The following is a 17,508-nucleotide window of genomic DNA, read 5'->3' as shown; positions in this document are numbered from 1 at the left end:
TTCTCAAACTAAAAATCTAAGGAGAAAGAGTCCAAGAAACTACTTCAGAATCATGAAAGCAGTTAGTAGCAGACTTTTCATGATAATCAACAAAATAGTCAGTGGGGAGAGGGGGGAGAAAAGAATGTCTTTTCTGGAATAGATTAGAAAAGTCAGTGTTCAGATCCAATTTTTTAACTATCTCAATTTATTTATGAGTAAAGAAAATATTTTGTGTTATTCATGTCCTTAGGAAAAATACAACATATTAATTCATGCCTACAAATAAAACCATGCTAGATAGTAAGCCTTTTCTCTTCCATCACAGTATCAGAAGGTTGAAAACAAGCTGAGAATCCTAACCACAGTAGGAGCCTCCTCTACTTTTCTGACAAGTAGTTATAAAAAAAATGTATTGGGGTACCTGGGTGGCTCAGTCAGTTAAGCATCCGACTTCAGCTCAGGTCACCACCTCGCGGCGGTTCATGAGTTCGAGCCCCGCATTGGTCTCTGGGCTGACAGCTCAGAGCCTAGAGCCTGCTTTGGATTCTGTGTCACCCTCTCTTTCTGTCCCTCCCCTGCTCGCACTCTTGTCTCTCTCTCTCCCTCTCAAAAATAAATATTTAAAAAAATCATAAAAAAATGTATTATTTCATGAATACTTCCATAGAACTATAAAGAACAGATTTATCCCTTGTATTGCACGTGAAACACAATCTCAAAAGTACAACTTCCTACCAGTTTTCATCAGTTCAATCTCTTGTAAATCAGGCAGAATAGAGTCAAGATTAGTTCGTGTGTATCAACTAGAACTAGGGTAGTCAATGGACTACCCATGCAAAACCATCATCTGAAACTTTCTGTTAAATTACTGATAGAGACAAACACATTATTATAATTTGCACTAAGATTTTACTACCCTGGGAAAACTCTTCAGGAAGGATACAATATAGATATTTAAAATTTTCCCCAATTTTTAAGGTATTCAGAGAATGAAAATTCCTAATTTTCCAACTACTAATATCAGAATACTCTTTATAAATTTTAATTCTTCATGATCCAGAAATAGATTACTTCTTGATTTTGCTCCACTAGAACTGAAGGACCTCAATTTTCTCACCATCACTTCATGTAAGTTCACTCTATTTTTTTCTTTAAGTATTTTTTTTTTTTAAGTTTTATTTCTTTATTTTGGGAGAGAGAGGAATGTGAGTAGGGGAGGAGCAGATAGGGAAAGAGAGAGAATCCCAAGCAGGGATTCTGCGCTGACGGTGTGGAGCCATCGCGATGTGGGGCTCGAACCCACGAACTGCGGCTCATAATCTGAGCCGAAAGCAAGAGTCGGACACTTAACCAACTGAGCTACCCAGATGCCCTTCAGTCTTTATATTTAGGTCTTGTTTTCTCCAAGGTTTACTTTATAGGTTCACATTCAGTTTACTACAGTGAAAATGTGCATTGCTTCTGAAAAATTACATGTTTAGTATGTTTATTTCATCAAGTATGAGTGTTCAATATGTACTACCAGTTCAGGGCACACGAGTTGAATGCAGGTCAAATCCTATTTCAAAAAAATTTCAATATACCAAAAATCTGGGAATAATGATGACCCATAAAATTGTAGTATTTAAGGGTTCCCCTGGGTGGCTCAGTCGGTTAAAGTCTGACTTCAGCTTAGGTCATGATCTCCCGGTTCGTGAGTTCGAGCCCCACATCAGGCTCTCTGCTTTCAGTGCAGAGCCTGCTTCAGATCCTCTGTCTCCCTCTCTTTCTGCCCCTCCCCCCCACTCTCTCAAAATAAATAAACATTAAAAACAAATTGCAGTGCTTAACATTATGGCCTTTAGCGTTCAGCATAGGGTACTCAGTAAAACGTAGCTGTGTACAGTGCAGAGGACATACCGTACAGAGGGTCTAACACTGGAGAGCAGATATTTAACATTTGAGTCCTTACTGTGAAGATTCAGTACCAGGAAGCTGGCCTATCTTATCAATCAATATCAGTATTTCCTGGTTCCCCAATTATGCCTGTAGTCGGGTTCACATATGGTGAGTAGTTGCATAAATGCTCACATATAGTATTTTCTTTCAAAAAACATTGCCATGGAGCCTGGGTGGCTCTTAAGCGTCAGACTCTTGATTTTGGACTTCACAGGTCAGGATCTCACAGTTTGTGAGATCGAGTGCTGCATCGGGCTCTGGGCTAAATAAAGGTGCAGATTCTCTCTCTCCCTCTCTCAAAATAAATAAAAACATTTTTAAAAAGTTGCCAAGTTCCAGGGGCACCTGGGCGGCTCAGGTTATGATTTCACAGTTCGTGAGTTCAAAACCCACATCTGTGCAGAGCCTGCTTCAGATTCTCTTTCCCTTTTATATGCCCCTCCTCCACACTCTCTCTCAAAAATAAACATTAAAAAAAAAGTTGCCAAGGTCCAAATTTTAAAGTCTGTATAGTCTCTTAGAATTTATGATGATGGGATTTAATCTGTGGTACAATATCAATACCACCAATAAGAAGTCTTTATTGTTAATAAAGAGTATGAATTTGCATATCAATGATTTAAAAAGAATAATTTCTTTTTTTTTTTTTTAATTTTTTTTTTTTCAACGTTTATTTATTTTTGGGACAGAGAGAGACAGAGCATGAACGGGGGAGGGGCAGAGAGAGAGGGAGACACAGAATCGGAAACAGGCTCCAGGCTCTGAGCCATCAGCCCAGAGCCCGACGCGGGGCTCGAACTCACGGACCGCGAGATCGTGACCTGGCTGATGTCAGACGCTTAACCGACTGCGCCACCCAGGCGCCCCTAAAAAGAATAATTTCTTGATATTTTCTACAACTTAATAGCATAAACGACTTTAAATAAATATGATCATTTATCCCTTGTCCCTTAAAGTGGGTTGTTTAGAAAGTGGTTTACTTTCATAAACTTCTACCAAAAAATTTGAATTGAATACATTAAAAATGAGAACCAAGCATTCCATTAGCAAAATTCTGAATCAAATTTGAATGCTCACAAAGATCCCTTCTTTTCTGTAAGAGCTTAACAGTTTAAAGGTAAAACCTTTAAGAATAATGTAGACTCTACTAAAGTCTGATAAACTCCAAATGAACCCGGGCCAGCAAAAAATTTTATCAAAAATGAAGATTTGATTTTATTATTATTTTTTTTTAGTAAGCTCTATGTCCAATGTGAGGCTTGAACTCACAACCATGAGATTGAGAATCACATGCTCTACTGACTGAGCCAGCCACGTGCCCCAGTTAACTGAAATTAAAAAAAAAAAAAAAAAAAGAGTACACAAATGATCTCAAGAGCAGGATGATCACTATGAATAGCTATGTTCATGAAGAATGTACTATATCATCAAGAATGGGTGTTTAGTAGCCTTCACTTCTTGAAACAAAGAATTACAGACCATTTAGAAAGGCTTTTTCAATACCATTAGTTAAATTCACTCCTGCATTTGATACCTAGGTTAATATACTCCTGGCCCAATATATGTTTGAAAGAAAAGTTTCATTCTATTCCCAAAGGAACTTTAAAAGAAGACAAATCCTCTGACATAAGCTTTCCATCATCCATTTGCCAAATGAATTAACTACATGCCCAGTGTCATTTCACATAAGCCCCGACGCTGGCTCCTTCAGTAGTTGTACTTATTTTGAATGAATAATAAGCAGTATTTACTGAATACAATTTGTATCCTATGTTTAAAGCACTGTAGGTAATGGAAAGATGTATAAATCACATTCTCAACAATTAAGCTGCTGCAATCTCACGTGAGAAGATCAAGAAGAAAATAAATGAATTCATAAATTCTGTATGCAACTTTCAGATTTCTTCCTGAAAAGTTTTCTTACATAAAAATTATTTTTCATATGAAGGTTGGTGCAGCTGTTATGCTAGATAAAGAAGTACCAAAAACAAAAAACCAATTTAAAGACAAAAACCACCTTGACTCTAAAATTAATACATGGGAATGCAAACTGGTGTAGCCACTCTGGAAAACAGTATGGAGGTTCCTCAAAAAATTAAAAATAGAACTACCCTACAACCCAGCAATTGCACTACTAGGTATTTATCCAAGGGATACAGGTATGCTGTTTCGAAAGGACACATGCACCCCAATGTTTATAGCAGTACTATCAACAAGAGCCAAAGTACGGAAAGAGCCCAAATGTCCATCGATGGATGAATGGATAAAGATGTAGTGTGTGTGTGTGTGTGTGTGTGTGTGTGTGTGTGTGTGTGTGTGTGTGTGTATACATATATATATATATATGTATACGTATGTATATATATATATGTGTATATATATATACGTACACATACGTATACATATATATATATACACATACGTATACACACACACACACACACACACAAGGGAGTATTACTTGTCAATCATAAAGAATGAAATCTTGCCATGTGCAACTACGTGGATGGAACTAGAGGGTATTATGCTAAGTGAAATTAAAGACAAATATCCTATGACTTCACTCATATGAAGATTTTAAAACACAAAACAGATGAACACAAGGGAAGGGAAGTAAAAATAATATAAAAACAGGGAAGGGGACAAAACATAAGACTCTTAAATATGGAGAACAAACAGAGGGTTACTGGAGGGGCTGTGGGAGGGGGGAAGAGCTAAATGGGTTAAGGGGCATTAAGGAATCTAGTCCTGAAATCATTGTTGCACTATATGCTAACTTGAATGTAAATTAAAAAAATAAATTAGAGGCACCTGGGTGGCTCAGTCAGTTGGGCTCAGGTCATGATCTCGCGGTCCGTGAGTTCGAGCCCTGTGTCAGGCTCTGTGCTGACAGCTCAGAGCCTGGAACCTGTTTCGGATTCTGTCTCCCTCTCTCTCTCTGACCCTCCCCCATTCATGCTCTGTTCTCTCTCTGTCTCAAAAATAAATAAACATTAAAAATAAATAAATAAAATAATTAATTAAAATAAGTTAAAAATAAAAATAATAGTGAAAAAATAAAATCAATAGTGGAAGATATCTTCATTTCTGTTTTTCTACCTTCAATAATTGATTTACATTTATGTGGAAAACTAATAATAATCATACATTTAAAAATAATTACATTGGTGCTCACTTTGGCAGTACATATACTAAAGCTGGAATAATACAGAGAAGATGAGCATGGCTCCTGCACAAGTATGATAAGCAAACTTATGGAGCATTCCCAATTTTTAAAATATTAAAATGTGTAGATAAGGTACAAATGCTCCTTTACCTTTGACCTTCATCCTAAGTCCCATCCACAGAGGTAACCATTCTTATCAGCTTAGTATGTTTCTTTCTGGATTTTTTTTGGTATGAATTTATATGGGTATATATGGATATATTCATATGAATACATATATCCATAAAAATAGATGTTTTGTGGGGCGCCTGGGTGGCGCAGTCGGTTGAGCGTCCGACTTCAGCCAGGTCACGATCTCGCGGTCTGGGAGTTCGAGCCCCGCGTCGGGCTCTGGGCTGATGGCTCAGAGCCTGGAGCCTGTTTCCGATTCTGTGTCTCCCTCTCTCTCTGCCCCTCCCCTGTTCATGCTCTGTCTCTCTCTGTCCCAAAAATAAATAAACGTTGAAAAAAAAAAAAAATTTAAAAAAAAAAAAAAAAAAAAATAGATGTTTTGTTTTTATTGTATATGGGTTTTTACATAGATATCATACTATTAAAAAGTTAATTACATTGGACTATGAGAGAAAACAGTTATACTTTCAGAATCAGAATTAGTAACAAAAAATAGTTTTGCTCATTTCATTCTCTCTCAAACACATTTTTTTTTTTTTAATTTATTTTATTTATTTTGAGAGAGAAAGCGCAAGTCAGGGAAGGGCAGAGAGGGGGGGGGGGGAAGAGAGAGAGAGAGAGAGAGAGAGAGAGAGAGAGAGAGAGAGAGGGAGAGAGAGAGAATCCCAAGCAGTCTCCACACTGTTAGCGCGGAGCCCCACAGGGGCCTGAACCCACCAACCGTGAGATCATGACCTGAGCCAAAGTCAGACGCTTAAATGACTGAGCCACCCAAGCACCCCAGAAACACATTCTTAAAGATAGCTACACATACTCAAATAAGCTCTGGATGGTCTTACTTTACCTTTCATCCCCAATCTGAAAGATAGAAATCCTTATGTGTCTCCTATAAAAATTACTCCACCTATGGTAATCCGCACTCTACACTGATACATGGCAGGTGAGTTCAATAATCACTTGGTTAGCCAAATAAACATTTCAAAATGAAGATTCTCAGCCACACCAATTCTGTTCTAGCCACAATGTAAACTAATATCTAAACACGGTTCTTGTAGGTAGATCATGGCCTAAAGTCCCATCGGAGAATGCTCAACTATCACCTTTTCCAACAAAAACCATAAAAACACATAGTTTGTATCTACAAGAAGTATATTATGTACCTAAACAGATTTCCTTTACAACATTTCAGGTTTTAGTCTTCTCCTTTGTTCTCAGGATACAGAGAATTCATAATTATTAATATTAGAAAGACCATGTAGAATTTCTCTTTAAAATCAGATTTACCACTATGAATAGTAATACAACTATTCTTTTAAATTTTTTAATTGCATTTGTACCATCTTATAAGGCACAGAGCATAGTCTGAAAAAATATAGATGTAAAGGGCTGAAATATATCATCATTTAAATTATTAATGTCACTTGGAAAATAATGAAGGCTTGGGAATTAGTCTGGGATGCAAGATCAGTAGCACTTACTTTTATGCTTACAATGAAGTTTATTGCAATAAATGAAACTCATATCCTAGAGAACAAGAGGGTAGGATCTCCTTTGAAAAAACCAGTAACAGACTGCCATGGCATATGTCACTGCTAATCGTATGTGTTTGGTGGTACTTGCCTAGCTAGTCTTGCCAAGATAAAGAATAAATATATTTCCTAATGCTTTCCATAAAATCAGATTCATGTTTCATAATCATTTCACTTCTCAATATTCAGAGAATTCATTAAAATTAGAGCTCTTCCAGGGTGCCGAGTGGCCAGTTGGTTGAGCATCTGACTCTTCATTTCTGTTCATGTCATGCTATCATAGTTCATGGGATCGAGCCCCACATGGGGCTCTGCACTGACAGTGTGGAGTCTGTTTGGGATTCCCTCCCTCTCTCTCTCTGCTCTTTACCCCCTCAAAAAAATAAATACAATAAACTTAAAAACAAGCTAAAAAAAATTGGAGCTCTTCCCATCATCCTATTGTGAATTTATATTCTAATTAGTTAAAAATTCTATGTATTGTTTTTTGCTTCTAAGATAATTTTTTTTTTTATTTTTTAAATGTTTTATTTATTTTTTTGAGAGAAAAAGAGAGAGACAGAGCATGAGCAAGGGAGGGGCAGAGAGAGAGGGAGACATAGAATCCAAAGCAGGGTCCAGACTCCAAGCTGCCAGCACAGAGCCCAGCACAGGGCTCAAACTCATGATCCATGAGATCATGACCTGAGTCAAAGTCAGATACCTGACGGAACCACCCAGGTGCCCCTATATACATACACATACATATACGTGTATATATGTATGTATGCATGTATATATGTATGTGTGTGTATATATATATATATATGTATATATATGTGTATGTATATATACATGTATATATATATATGTGTGTATATATATATATACATATACATATATATATACACACATATATATATATATATTTTTTTTTTTTTTAAGCAGTGCTTTTCAAGATAAACCTAGTTTATTTTTCTTCTGGATTAGGAGGAAAAGCTCCAGCTATAAAAGACATTTTGGGGGATCATTAAGGATATTTAATATATTATTGGTATTATGTTAGTAAATCAGTGAGAAGTTTTTTTAGGGTGATAAAGGTATTGTGATTCTTTAGGAAAATGTTTCTAGTGTCAGGAGAGATATACTAAAGTATTCAGAAGTAAAGTGTCATGATATCTAAAGCAAATGTGGCAGAAAGTTAATAACTGGTGAATCCTGGTGAAGAGTATACAAGAGTTCATTGTGTTATTCTTTCAATTTTTCTATAACTATTAGAATTTTCAACATAGGGTCACCTGGCTGGCTCAGTTGGTGGAGCATGCAACTCTTGATCTAAGGGTTGTGAGCTCAAGCCCCACACTGGGTTTACAGATTACTTAAAAAATATTTTTTTTAATCTAAAAGAAAAAGAAAAATTTTTTCAACATAAAAATTTATGGAGGGGTGCCTGGGTGGCTCAGTCAGTTAAGTGGCCAATTTCAGCTCAAGTCATTATCTCACGGTTCGTGAGTTCGAGCCCTGAGTCAGGCTCTGTGCTGACAGCTCAGGGCCTGGAGCCTGCTTTGGATTCTGTGTCTCCCTCTCTCTCTGCCCCTCCCCTCCTCCCACTCTGTCTCTCTGTCTCTCAAAAATAAATAAACATTAAAAAAAATTAGGGAGAAAAACGCTGATTTTCAAAAATCTGAACCAAAAATAACCCTTATCAAATAAACTTATAAATAAAAAGGGTTGTAATTTTCTCCTCCTAACTAATAATGTTATAAATACGAACTTTTCCACTGAAAACCAACATCAAAGGCATTTCCTACACATAAAAAGCATTCTAAACAGCCATGTAATAGAGCAGTTTTGACAGTTTGAGAAGACAGAATGCATTACACTTAGATTGAGAAGGTAAAATTTTCCCAGTTAACTATGGGACTTACCTATCCATGTCATCGTCTCCAGGTAATAAGGGTGGGAGGGGCAGAGGAGGCAACGTTGAAGTTTTTAAGTGTGGAATAGCAGCTGTTACAGATACTTGAGTCTTCACAGACACCTGTACAGGGGGCTGAGAATTTGCCTGAGAGGACAGAGTAGATGTCCTTGGGTGAGTAGAAGGGGGCAGAGTTGAAGTACTAGAAGCAAGAACCTGACTAAATGCTGGTTGGGGAGGAGGCAGAGGTGGTTGCTGTGGAATAGCTGGTAGTGGAGGCAAAGGTGGCAAAGGGGGTGTTTGAGGTGGAGGGGTAGTAGTTGGTAAAGGAGGTGGAGGAGAAGTAACTGTGGGGAGAGGCGGATGGGTCTCCTTTTCTGATACCTCTGTCTCTTTTGGAGTAACAATCTCCTCTTTCAATGCTACGGGTTTAGAGTCTCTTGATCCCTGTGCTTTCAAATCTTTAAGAATAGGATGCTTCTCAGAGTTCTCATCCAACTTTACTTTCCCTGTATCTAAAGAATTTTTGACTTCTGTATTGAGATGTGGTACATTCACCAGTTCAGTATCTGGGGCAGATTTTTCCAATTTTACACCTCTGGGTAACTTTTTAGACTCCAAGCCTGAATCCTTAGCCTCTACTAAACTGTTCTCTTTTCTAGGCAAAAACACAGGTGAACCCTTGGACTCCTTTCCATCCATTTTTGCTGCAGCAGCAGCTGCTGCTCTTTCCTTCTTTTTCCTACTGAGTTCAGCTCCCAAGCTGGAGTTCAATGGAAGCCTGACAGGTGAGATGCTGGAATGTCGACTGCGTGACCCCGATCTCTTCTTTTTACTATGAGAAGATGAGTGTCTTGAATATGCGGGACTTCTACTTCTAGACTTCATGGATTTCCTACTGGAAAAAGAAAAAGGCAATTTAAGATGGACAGCCTATAACAATACGGAGGAAATACATCCGTTAAACTATGGAGCAATGTAGGGACATTCACTTTCAAATGCCCCCTTCTTTGTAAAGAGAGCTTTCATACTATTTTTACTTTCTAATCTTATACTCTAATACTGCTCACTAAAAAACAAACAAACAAACAAAAAACTATGGAGCACTGTAAAGAACCCACTTGAGTAATTTATCTTAAAAATAAATTAGGTACCATCAAATAATAATATACCAATATTGGTTTATTAATGGGTTCATTAACTGTAACAAATGTAAAATACTAATGTAAAATGTTAATAATAAGGGAAACTGGGTGCAAGGACATATAAGAATTCTTTGTACTGGGGCCCCTGGGTGGCTCAGTCAATCAGGCAGCCGACTCTTGATTTTATTTCAGGTCATGATCTCATGGTTTATGGGTTTGAGCCCCACACTGGGCTCTGCACTAACTGACAGTGTGGAGCCTGCTTGGGATTCTCCCTCTCTTTCTACCCCTCCCACACATGCTCTCAAAATACATAAACTTAAAAAAAAAATTCTTTGTACTGTATTCACAATATTTTTTGTAAATCTAAAATTTGTCTAAAATATAAAGTTTATTTAAAAAATAGATTACAAGGAACTAAAACCTGCATGACAACATATTTCAATCACATAACATTAAAATTATCTATTACTTATCCAACTGAAGAAAGATGAATATTTTTTTCTCCATGCTGGAAAACACCCATAATCACAATGATTATTTTTAGAATTTGGGTTTAAATCTCTGATAAAGAAAAAACATGATTTAAAACAATTATACTTTTTTGTTTTATTTTGTTTTGAGAGAGTGCAAGCAGGGGAGGGGCAGAGACAGGGGGAGAGATGATCCCAAGAGGGCTCTGCGATGATAGCTGCAAGCCGGATGTGGGGCTGGAACTCATGAACCAGGAGATCATGACCTGAGCTGAAGTCAGATGCTGAACCCACTGAGCCATCCAGGTGCCCTCCCAAAAAAGTTATACTTTATACTAAAGGTGGGTTATACCAATCAGGATGTTAGAAGTAACTAGCATGCTTCACCAAAAGCTAATTGTTTCAACTAGAGAGCTAGTTAATTGATAGATCCCAGAAAAAGATTCTGCTCCCCAGTTGATAATTAAGCTGTACCTATACTAAATGAACCCTAAGATACAAGAGTTGTTATGATTTACAAAATAGATAAGTTGAAAAAATTGTCTTACCAAATAATTAGAAGTTCTCAGAACTATGGTGACTTTTGGTACTTTCGTATATAAAATGATTTCCAATCAACTTTGTAGGAACTCAAAAAGCAAAGTACTGTTGCATGTTCAACTTATTTTCTTCATTATTAAGAATCTGGGAATCTATGAGGCAGATTATTCTAAATTGAAACTCAACCCTCATTAATTCGTTTTGCCTTTTAATAAAGCCTAATGTGCTCAGGCCTCAATGTGAGGTGAAAAAAAGCACTAAAAATGTTATTGGACAAAATATAATTTGCCCAGTAGTCTAAAATAAACTGTACCCATTCCAGATCTTCAATATCTCCCTTTATCTTTGATCGCTGATAACACTAACATTAGTCAAATGTTTCGAAATAAATAGCATATATGTGTAGGGGAAACAACTTGCATGATATCAGCCATGATTTTCTTATACCTACACTGCTTTTTGGAAGTTTGCTCCTAATAATCATTATTGGAATCAAAGTACTCAAAACGGCAATAACAGCATATATATAAACATGAGGATACAGAATACTGAAAGTGGTTCTCTCAGTATCCACTTATTCTTAAGAAAATTAATACTTTTCTTGTAAATAACTGGCTGAAACCAGAGGCTTTTCTCTGACTGAATTAGAGCTGGGATAAAACTACCATCTCTGTTATGCCAGGGTAAACTTCTAAAATCCCAAACAGTAATTAATGTCAGAGACCATGCTCTAAAAACTATTGTTTCTTTAATCGTTTCACCATTACTAAATCTTCCTAAGGAACTCTGCTACAAACCCTTCAACTTCTGAACAGAAGCCTACTGTTAAGAGAACATTCTGATGGCCATATACTTACAGCATTTTTAGTGATACAAATGCTATATTTGAGGTTGAGATCCACTCTACAAGAAAAAAAGTGGGGACGGGGGCACTGCCTGGGTGTCTCAGTCTGTTTGGTAGCGACTTCAGCTCAGGTCATGATCTCACAGTTTGTGAGTTCGAGTCCAGCGTCGGGCTCTGTGCTGACAGCTCAGAGCCTGGAGCCTGCTTCAGATTCTGTGTCTCCCTCTCTTTCTGACCCTCCCACACGCACACTGTTTCTCTCTCTCTCAAAAATAAATAAACACTAAAAAAAAAAAAAAAAAAAAAAAAAAAAAATTAAAAAAAGAAAAAGAGCAGGGGATGGGGTGGGGAGAGGAGACAAGCAATAAAGGTAAATGCAGGCAACAATAAAAACTGTTCTCACAAACAAACGTATTTTCCTCCTGAATTGAGTTAGGTTCTACCCAACCAAAATGAAATTGCTAGTATTAATCACTACTAATTTAGAGAATTCAAAGACTTTGCATTTCTGGCAAAGCACTTCCAGTCTTTTAAAATGATTTTGCTTGTTTAATTTTCACTGTGTCTCCCAAGAAAAAAAACACAGAGAATATCACAGAAGGGAACTGTATGTTCTACTCTGACTCTAAGAAATTTTTGTATTTTATTTGCTCTCTGGAATTGCATCAAGTGTGGGAAAAATATGCAGTGCACACATACAAACATATAATGTTCTCTATAACCCAACAATATACATGTGTCTCTAAAATTATGTAATGTTTATACTTCTGTCCTATGCTATCATATTGTGTGTCTAATTCTTTCCTGATTTATTTTTTACCATTACTACACGAGTTTCAATTAACTGAGTAGAGGAAGAGAGAACTTGAGATATGAATCCAAAAGGAATCATTGCAAAGCAAGCTCTTTCTGAAACTTGTTTTAGTGTTTTAGGCTTAAGTGCACTTCCATATTAACAAAACTCACAATAGAAATTCTCAAAACAGCCTTAATGAAACTACGCCCTCAAGAAAACAAGTATTCTGAGAATATTTCTTAGGTTTCCTTAAAGAACTAAGCAACTTTGGGGCGCCTGGGTGGCGCAGTCGGTTAAGCGTCCGACTTCAGCCAGGTCACGATCTCGCGGTCCGTGAGTTCGAGCCCCGCGTCGGGCTCTGGGCTGATGGCTCGGAGCCTGGAGCCTGTTTCCGATTCTGTGTCCCCCTCTCTCTCTGCCCCTCCCCCGTTCATGCTCTGTCTCTCTCTGTCCCAAAAATAAATAAACGTTGAAAAAAAAATTAAAAAAAAAAAAGAACTAAGCAACTTTATAAAGGGTATATTTAAGACTTATGCATTTCACTGTACATAAATTTTACTCTCACCCCTTCAAAAAAAGTGAACTCTAATGCTATCTACAACACACTAAAATGCTTATAGTGAAGTATACTGATGTCTGCAACTTTGAGATGAATCAAAACAAAAAATGGACTGATGGAAAAATGGATAATTACAATAAAACATATAGCATATATCAATTGTAGAATCTAGATAGTACATATATGGGTCCTTACTGTAATTCTTTCAACTTTTCTGTGTTTGAAAAATTGTGATAAAATGACGGGGAGGGGGACTAAGGAACTTCAGACCCTGACAGCCTGAATTCTGCAGCTTGATCAATTCAAACTAGTTTATGAATAATTGTAACTTTAAGTCAGTAAAAATTACTCATATTGACATATAAAAGACACGCACGGATTTTTAAAAATTAGCATAATTTCTCCACTAGCATTCAACAATATTTCCTCACTCATAGAATTTACTGACTTGCTCCAGGTACCAAGCACTGAGCTATGCAGTTCACATTTACTAGCTAATTTAATCCTCACAATTACTCTAGAAATAAGATAGTTATTATTCCCACTTTACACATAAAGAAACACGGGCAGGGAGAAACTAAATTATTTGCCAAAGTTCACAAAGCAAAATTAGGATACCACTCAAGTATAACTTCATAGCCCATGTTCTTTTTTGGACAAAAGTGAGTCCACAAAAGGGAGACACATCTTATCATCTAGGAATAAGAACACAGTTTTCAATAGTAATTCATTTCAACAATTAAATTTCAAACCCAACATGCCTTTCTTGCTAACATATCATGATGAAGGCACTAATACCACTTGTTTAGATAAAGATTTTGAAAATTGCCAGTGGTCACAGGGTAGGTCAATGGTGATGCTGATAATCAAATTATCCTTGGAACCAATTTCTGCTAGGCTATATACCAACAAAAAGAAAAAGGACTAAACAGCTGAATTTCCACTAAAAACATCAGTTAAAAGACAGGAATTATCAAAACATCGTCAATTAGGAAATAAACTTACAGCTTCAGAGACCCAGGGGACAGCCCACACACAAGTGATAGATGACTTGGGCAAATACCTCAAGATAATACAAATGAAAATTTATAATTTCTTAGATCTCCAATCAGGTCCAGTGAGGTCTAAAGCACTAACACCAAGGTGATTTTAAAGTATTTAAGACGAAGCAACAGAAATCGCTACATCAGCTCTGGGATAAGCTCAGTTATCAACTCTGTGCACTCAATAAGCACAAATATATGATTTTTCTCACAGGAGCTTCCAACTGAGTATCTCGCCACAGGGAGTACCTACCTTTAGAAGTTTTAGGCATGTGAGCTCTCCACTTCTTGAATTCCGGGTTGAGAGAAAACCAGATTCACCTACTTGAATTCACTAGCCAATAGCAAAGTCAATGAGGAAGACCAGGGGTTTCAACAAAATGTTAACATGACTAATTGCCAGTTCCTCATAACCCACCCTAAGTAAGAAAAGGCTGCTGGAGAAATAGCTCACCTGGGGAGTGGACTCCGACTCAGAGACCGTTTGCTCATGAAAGGGCTGCTGGACCGTCTTCGACCATAGGGACTGGGTGATCTCCCACTGTAAGAGCCACTCCTTTCATAGCTGGAAGAACGTCTCCGGCCATAGGGACTCACAGACCTTTGTCGTCTACTGTAAGGACTGGGTGATCGGGTGCTGGACTGGTAGGCCGAGGGCTCCTTGTAGGGAGGACTAATTGACTGCCTTCTTGAGGTACTTCCAGGACTCTTCTTGTAGGAGTCATAATTGCTAGAGGTGTGAGATCTTGGAGGACTAAGGTCATAATCTTGGCCATAAGAAGCTCCTGAGGGGCTATCATCTTGCTTGGGGCTGTCAGACCATTTCCTATGGGGACTCCTGGATCTCCGTTTGGGGCTGTCCACCGTCTTGTAGCTTTTGGGTGTTTCCCTTTTCCGATGACTTTTACTCCGGTCTTTGTGCCCAGACTTCAACTCACGTTCTTTCCGGGTCTTCTCCTTATGTAGTTTGGATGACCTGGATTCCTTGTTGCTGCTGCTTTTGGATATCTGTGCCTTCCCATAGTCCTCATTCTCCTCATTTGAACGCTTTGAACTTCCTGATATCCGGTCCTTCATAGATCCCGATTTGCTGGAGACTTCCTGGTTTTTTTCTTTTTCTGTCTGTTTAGTTTTTAGTAAGTCCCGGGAACGTCTGTGCTGGTGGTGACGATGTTTGTGCAGGCGGTCACTCCGATCAGTTCCACGACGCTCATCATTCTCCCTCCTGTCTAGTTTGAAGGCCATATCGTCAGAGAAGGTATCTGAATCAGAACTGATGTCATCATACTCCACCAAAGGTTTGATAATTGTACCTAAAGGTGCTGCTTCGGGGGTCACCAACCCCATGTCTTTGGAGTGCTTGGATTTATGCCGCTTGTGCTTCGACACCAAGCGGTGACGCTCTCTGCTGTTGGAGCTGCCACCTCCCGATGACGGCTGCAAAGTTCCAGAAGCTCCTCCACTCCCGTCCTTCTTGCCCCCATGTCTCTCTGGATTGGGCATTCCCTTTCCCCTACCCTCAAAACGGGGAAAAAGTTCCCCAGCACTCCGAAAAGTAACCCCCACCCACCCCCCAACCCCACGCCTACCAAAGCGCCCCTAGAAGGGGGTGGGGAGGGAAGGGACTGTAGCCCAGGCTCCTCCTCCCTCCCGACTCCTCAGCACCCTCCTACATGAGGTGGGGGTGAAGGAGCCAGGAAAGAAATGAGAGTTCCTCAGCGGTGGAGTTGCGAGACAACGGGTAGCTGCCCAAGTCTGTTTCCCGTCCTCCCCTCGCCGAGCCAGTCCTCAGGCCCGGACGCCGGGGAGGTCGAGGAAGTAGGAAGCCGACGGCCCGGGGGCTGTGGGGCCGACTCCGGCTCTGGGGCCCTGTGAAGACTGCGCGGGCCCTTCCCCTACCCGGTAGCCCGTCTCGGGGCGGCTTCCTGTCGCTGGGGTCCCGCGGCCTAGGTGCCTCACGCCCCCTTTGTCCCTCGCTCCTGAGGGAGACCCTTTTCTTGCCTCCGCCTCACCTCAATACCTCACACACTCATTCGCTCCCTCACACAGACTCAGTCACACACTAGGTTAAACCGAAACGGCACTTGGGGAAGGGGGGGAGGGGGCAAACCGAGGAAATACCGCGAGAATCCTGTGGGTTCTCGCGGTATTTCGTGCTTCCCTTTCACCTCTCAGCGCTTCTTGCTCACATAACGCGAGAAAGCGTCCCGAACAGGAAATGCGTTCCGGCAGAGTCTCGCGATAAACTCCCCGCCCTCCATTTGAGCAAAGCTTTATTGAAACCGCGTTGGGGGATTTTTTTTCTTTTTTTTTTAATTCAAAGCTTTATTGGTAACTCTCGGAGAAATAACTCCCAGGCCCCGGCGCAAGACTCGTTTTGCACAGTTTATAACAACTCTTTTAACTACCAGGATGAAAATATTATCAACAGGACAAAGGGCGGTTGTGGGGACATTTCAACCCAAGTTCCTAAGCATTAACAATGCTCTCCGCTTATGTACGTATACTAGGCGCATTGTCCCTGTGTCTCCTACTACCTCGCAAATCACGATACCCTCATCCCTATTCTACAGATAACGAAACTAATAGTCACCGAAGTTAAATAGCTTACTCAAGGTAACAAAGCTAGTCCAGCAAGTGCCAAAGATGAGATTCAAATTCAAGTCTAACACTAAAGCACATTTCTTGTATAGTGTGCCACTTCCTCTTTCCACTCTGTTTAAAATCTGAACCTGAAAATTCATCACCTCTTGGGATCATCTGTGGCTTTTCTGGAATCATTTAGCCTGTTCTCTTCACATGGAAGATTATAATTATGAACAAGTAAAACATGGTATTCATGCGTGAGAAAAAAAAATATATCTTACCCTGCCCTTCATTTTCTACTTTTCAAAACTTTGTACACATTAACTCATTACATCTTCACAACAATCATCTGAAATAAGGTTGTATATGTGAGGAAACTAAGGTACTGAGAAGTTAAATGACTTTTCCAAATTTCTTCATTCTTCATCAAATTTATCTGTGAGACTTTAAGGCCCTTCTCTGTGATATAGCGTCTACTCTCATACGGCCATCAAGCAAGACATGGGGAAAATATTCATACCACAAGATATCAGGTGATAAATGTCATAAGAATGATACAGAACGCTCCAGAAATTCAAAAGGAGGCTGGGAGTGTTAAAAAGTTTTATGGGGCGCCTGTGTGGCTCAGTGGGTTAAGCATCAGACTTCGGGTCAGGTCATGATCTCATGGTTCGTGGGTTTGAGCCCCGCGTCGGACTCTGTGCTGACAGCTCAGAGCCTGGAGCCTGCTTCAGATTCTGTGTCTTCCTCTCTCTCTCTCTCACCTTCCCCTGCTCACACTCTGTCAATCTCTCTCTCGAAAAATAAATAAACATTAAAGAAAGAAAGAAAGAAAGAAA

At 39.2% G+C, this 17,508-nt stretch overlaps 1 protein-coding gene and 1 non-coding gene across 27 annotated transcripts in view; one reads left to right on the top strand and one right to left on the bottom strand.

Moving 5' to 3' along the window:
- CDK12 (cyclin dependent kinase 12) overlaps nucleotides 1–16,187 on the bottom strand; it is a 78,172-nt gene extending 61,985 nt beyond the window's left edge. For 22 of the 26 annotated variants that reach the window (XR_006589874.1, XR_006589877.1, XR_006589871.1 and 19 more), the window contains exons 1-2: nucleotides 14,538–16,187; nucleotides 8,694–9,581 (exon numbers count right to left, since the gene is read on the bottom strand). Coding sequence is in view for 3 of the 26 variants with exons in the window: in XM_003996777.6 (XP_003996826.2) it covers nucleotides 8,694–9,581; nucleotides 14,538–15,586 (1,937 nt within the window). In the remaining 23 variants the exon portion in view is untranslated. The remainder of the gene's footprint in view (nucleotides 1–8,693; nucleotides 9,582–14,537) is intronic. The other 4 variants (XM_003996777.6, XM_003996776.6, XR_002149190.3 and 1 more) reach the window with 2 other exon arrangements.
- On the top strand, nucleotides 5,088–5,194 carry LOC111557966. Its single transcript, XR_002738364.2, has one exon. It is a non-coding gene; the product is annotated as a U6 spliceosomal RNA (small nuclear RNA).
- Nucleotides 16,188–17,508: the final 1,321 nt, after the last annotated feature.

The sequence above is a fragment of the Felis catus genome, chromosome E1, assembly GCF_018350175.1.
Source record: "Felis catus isolate Fca126 chromosome E1, F.catus_Fca126_mat1.0, whole genome shotgun sequence".
Classification (NCBI taxonomy): Eukaryota; Metazoa; Chordata; class Mammalia; order Carnivora; family Felidae; genus Felis; species Felis catus.
Note: the sequence above shows the minus strand (reverse complement) of the source record. Positions and strands in the feature narration are given on the sequence as shown.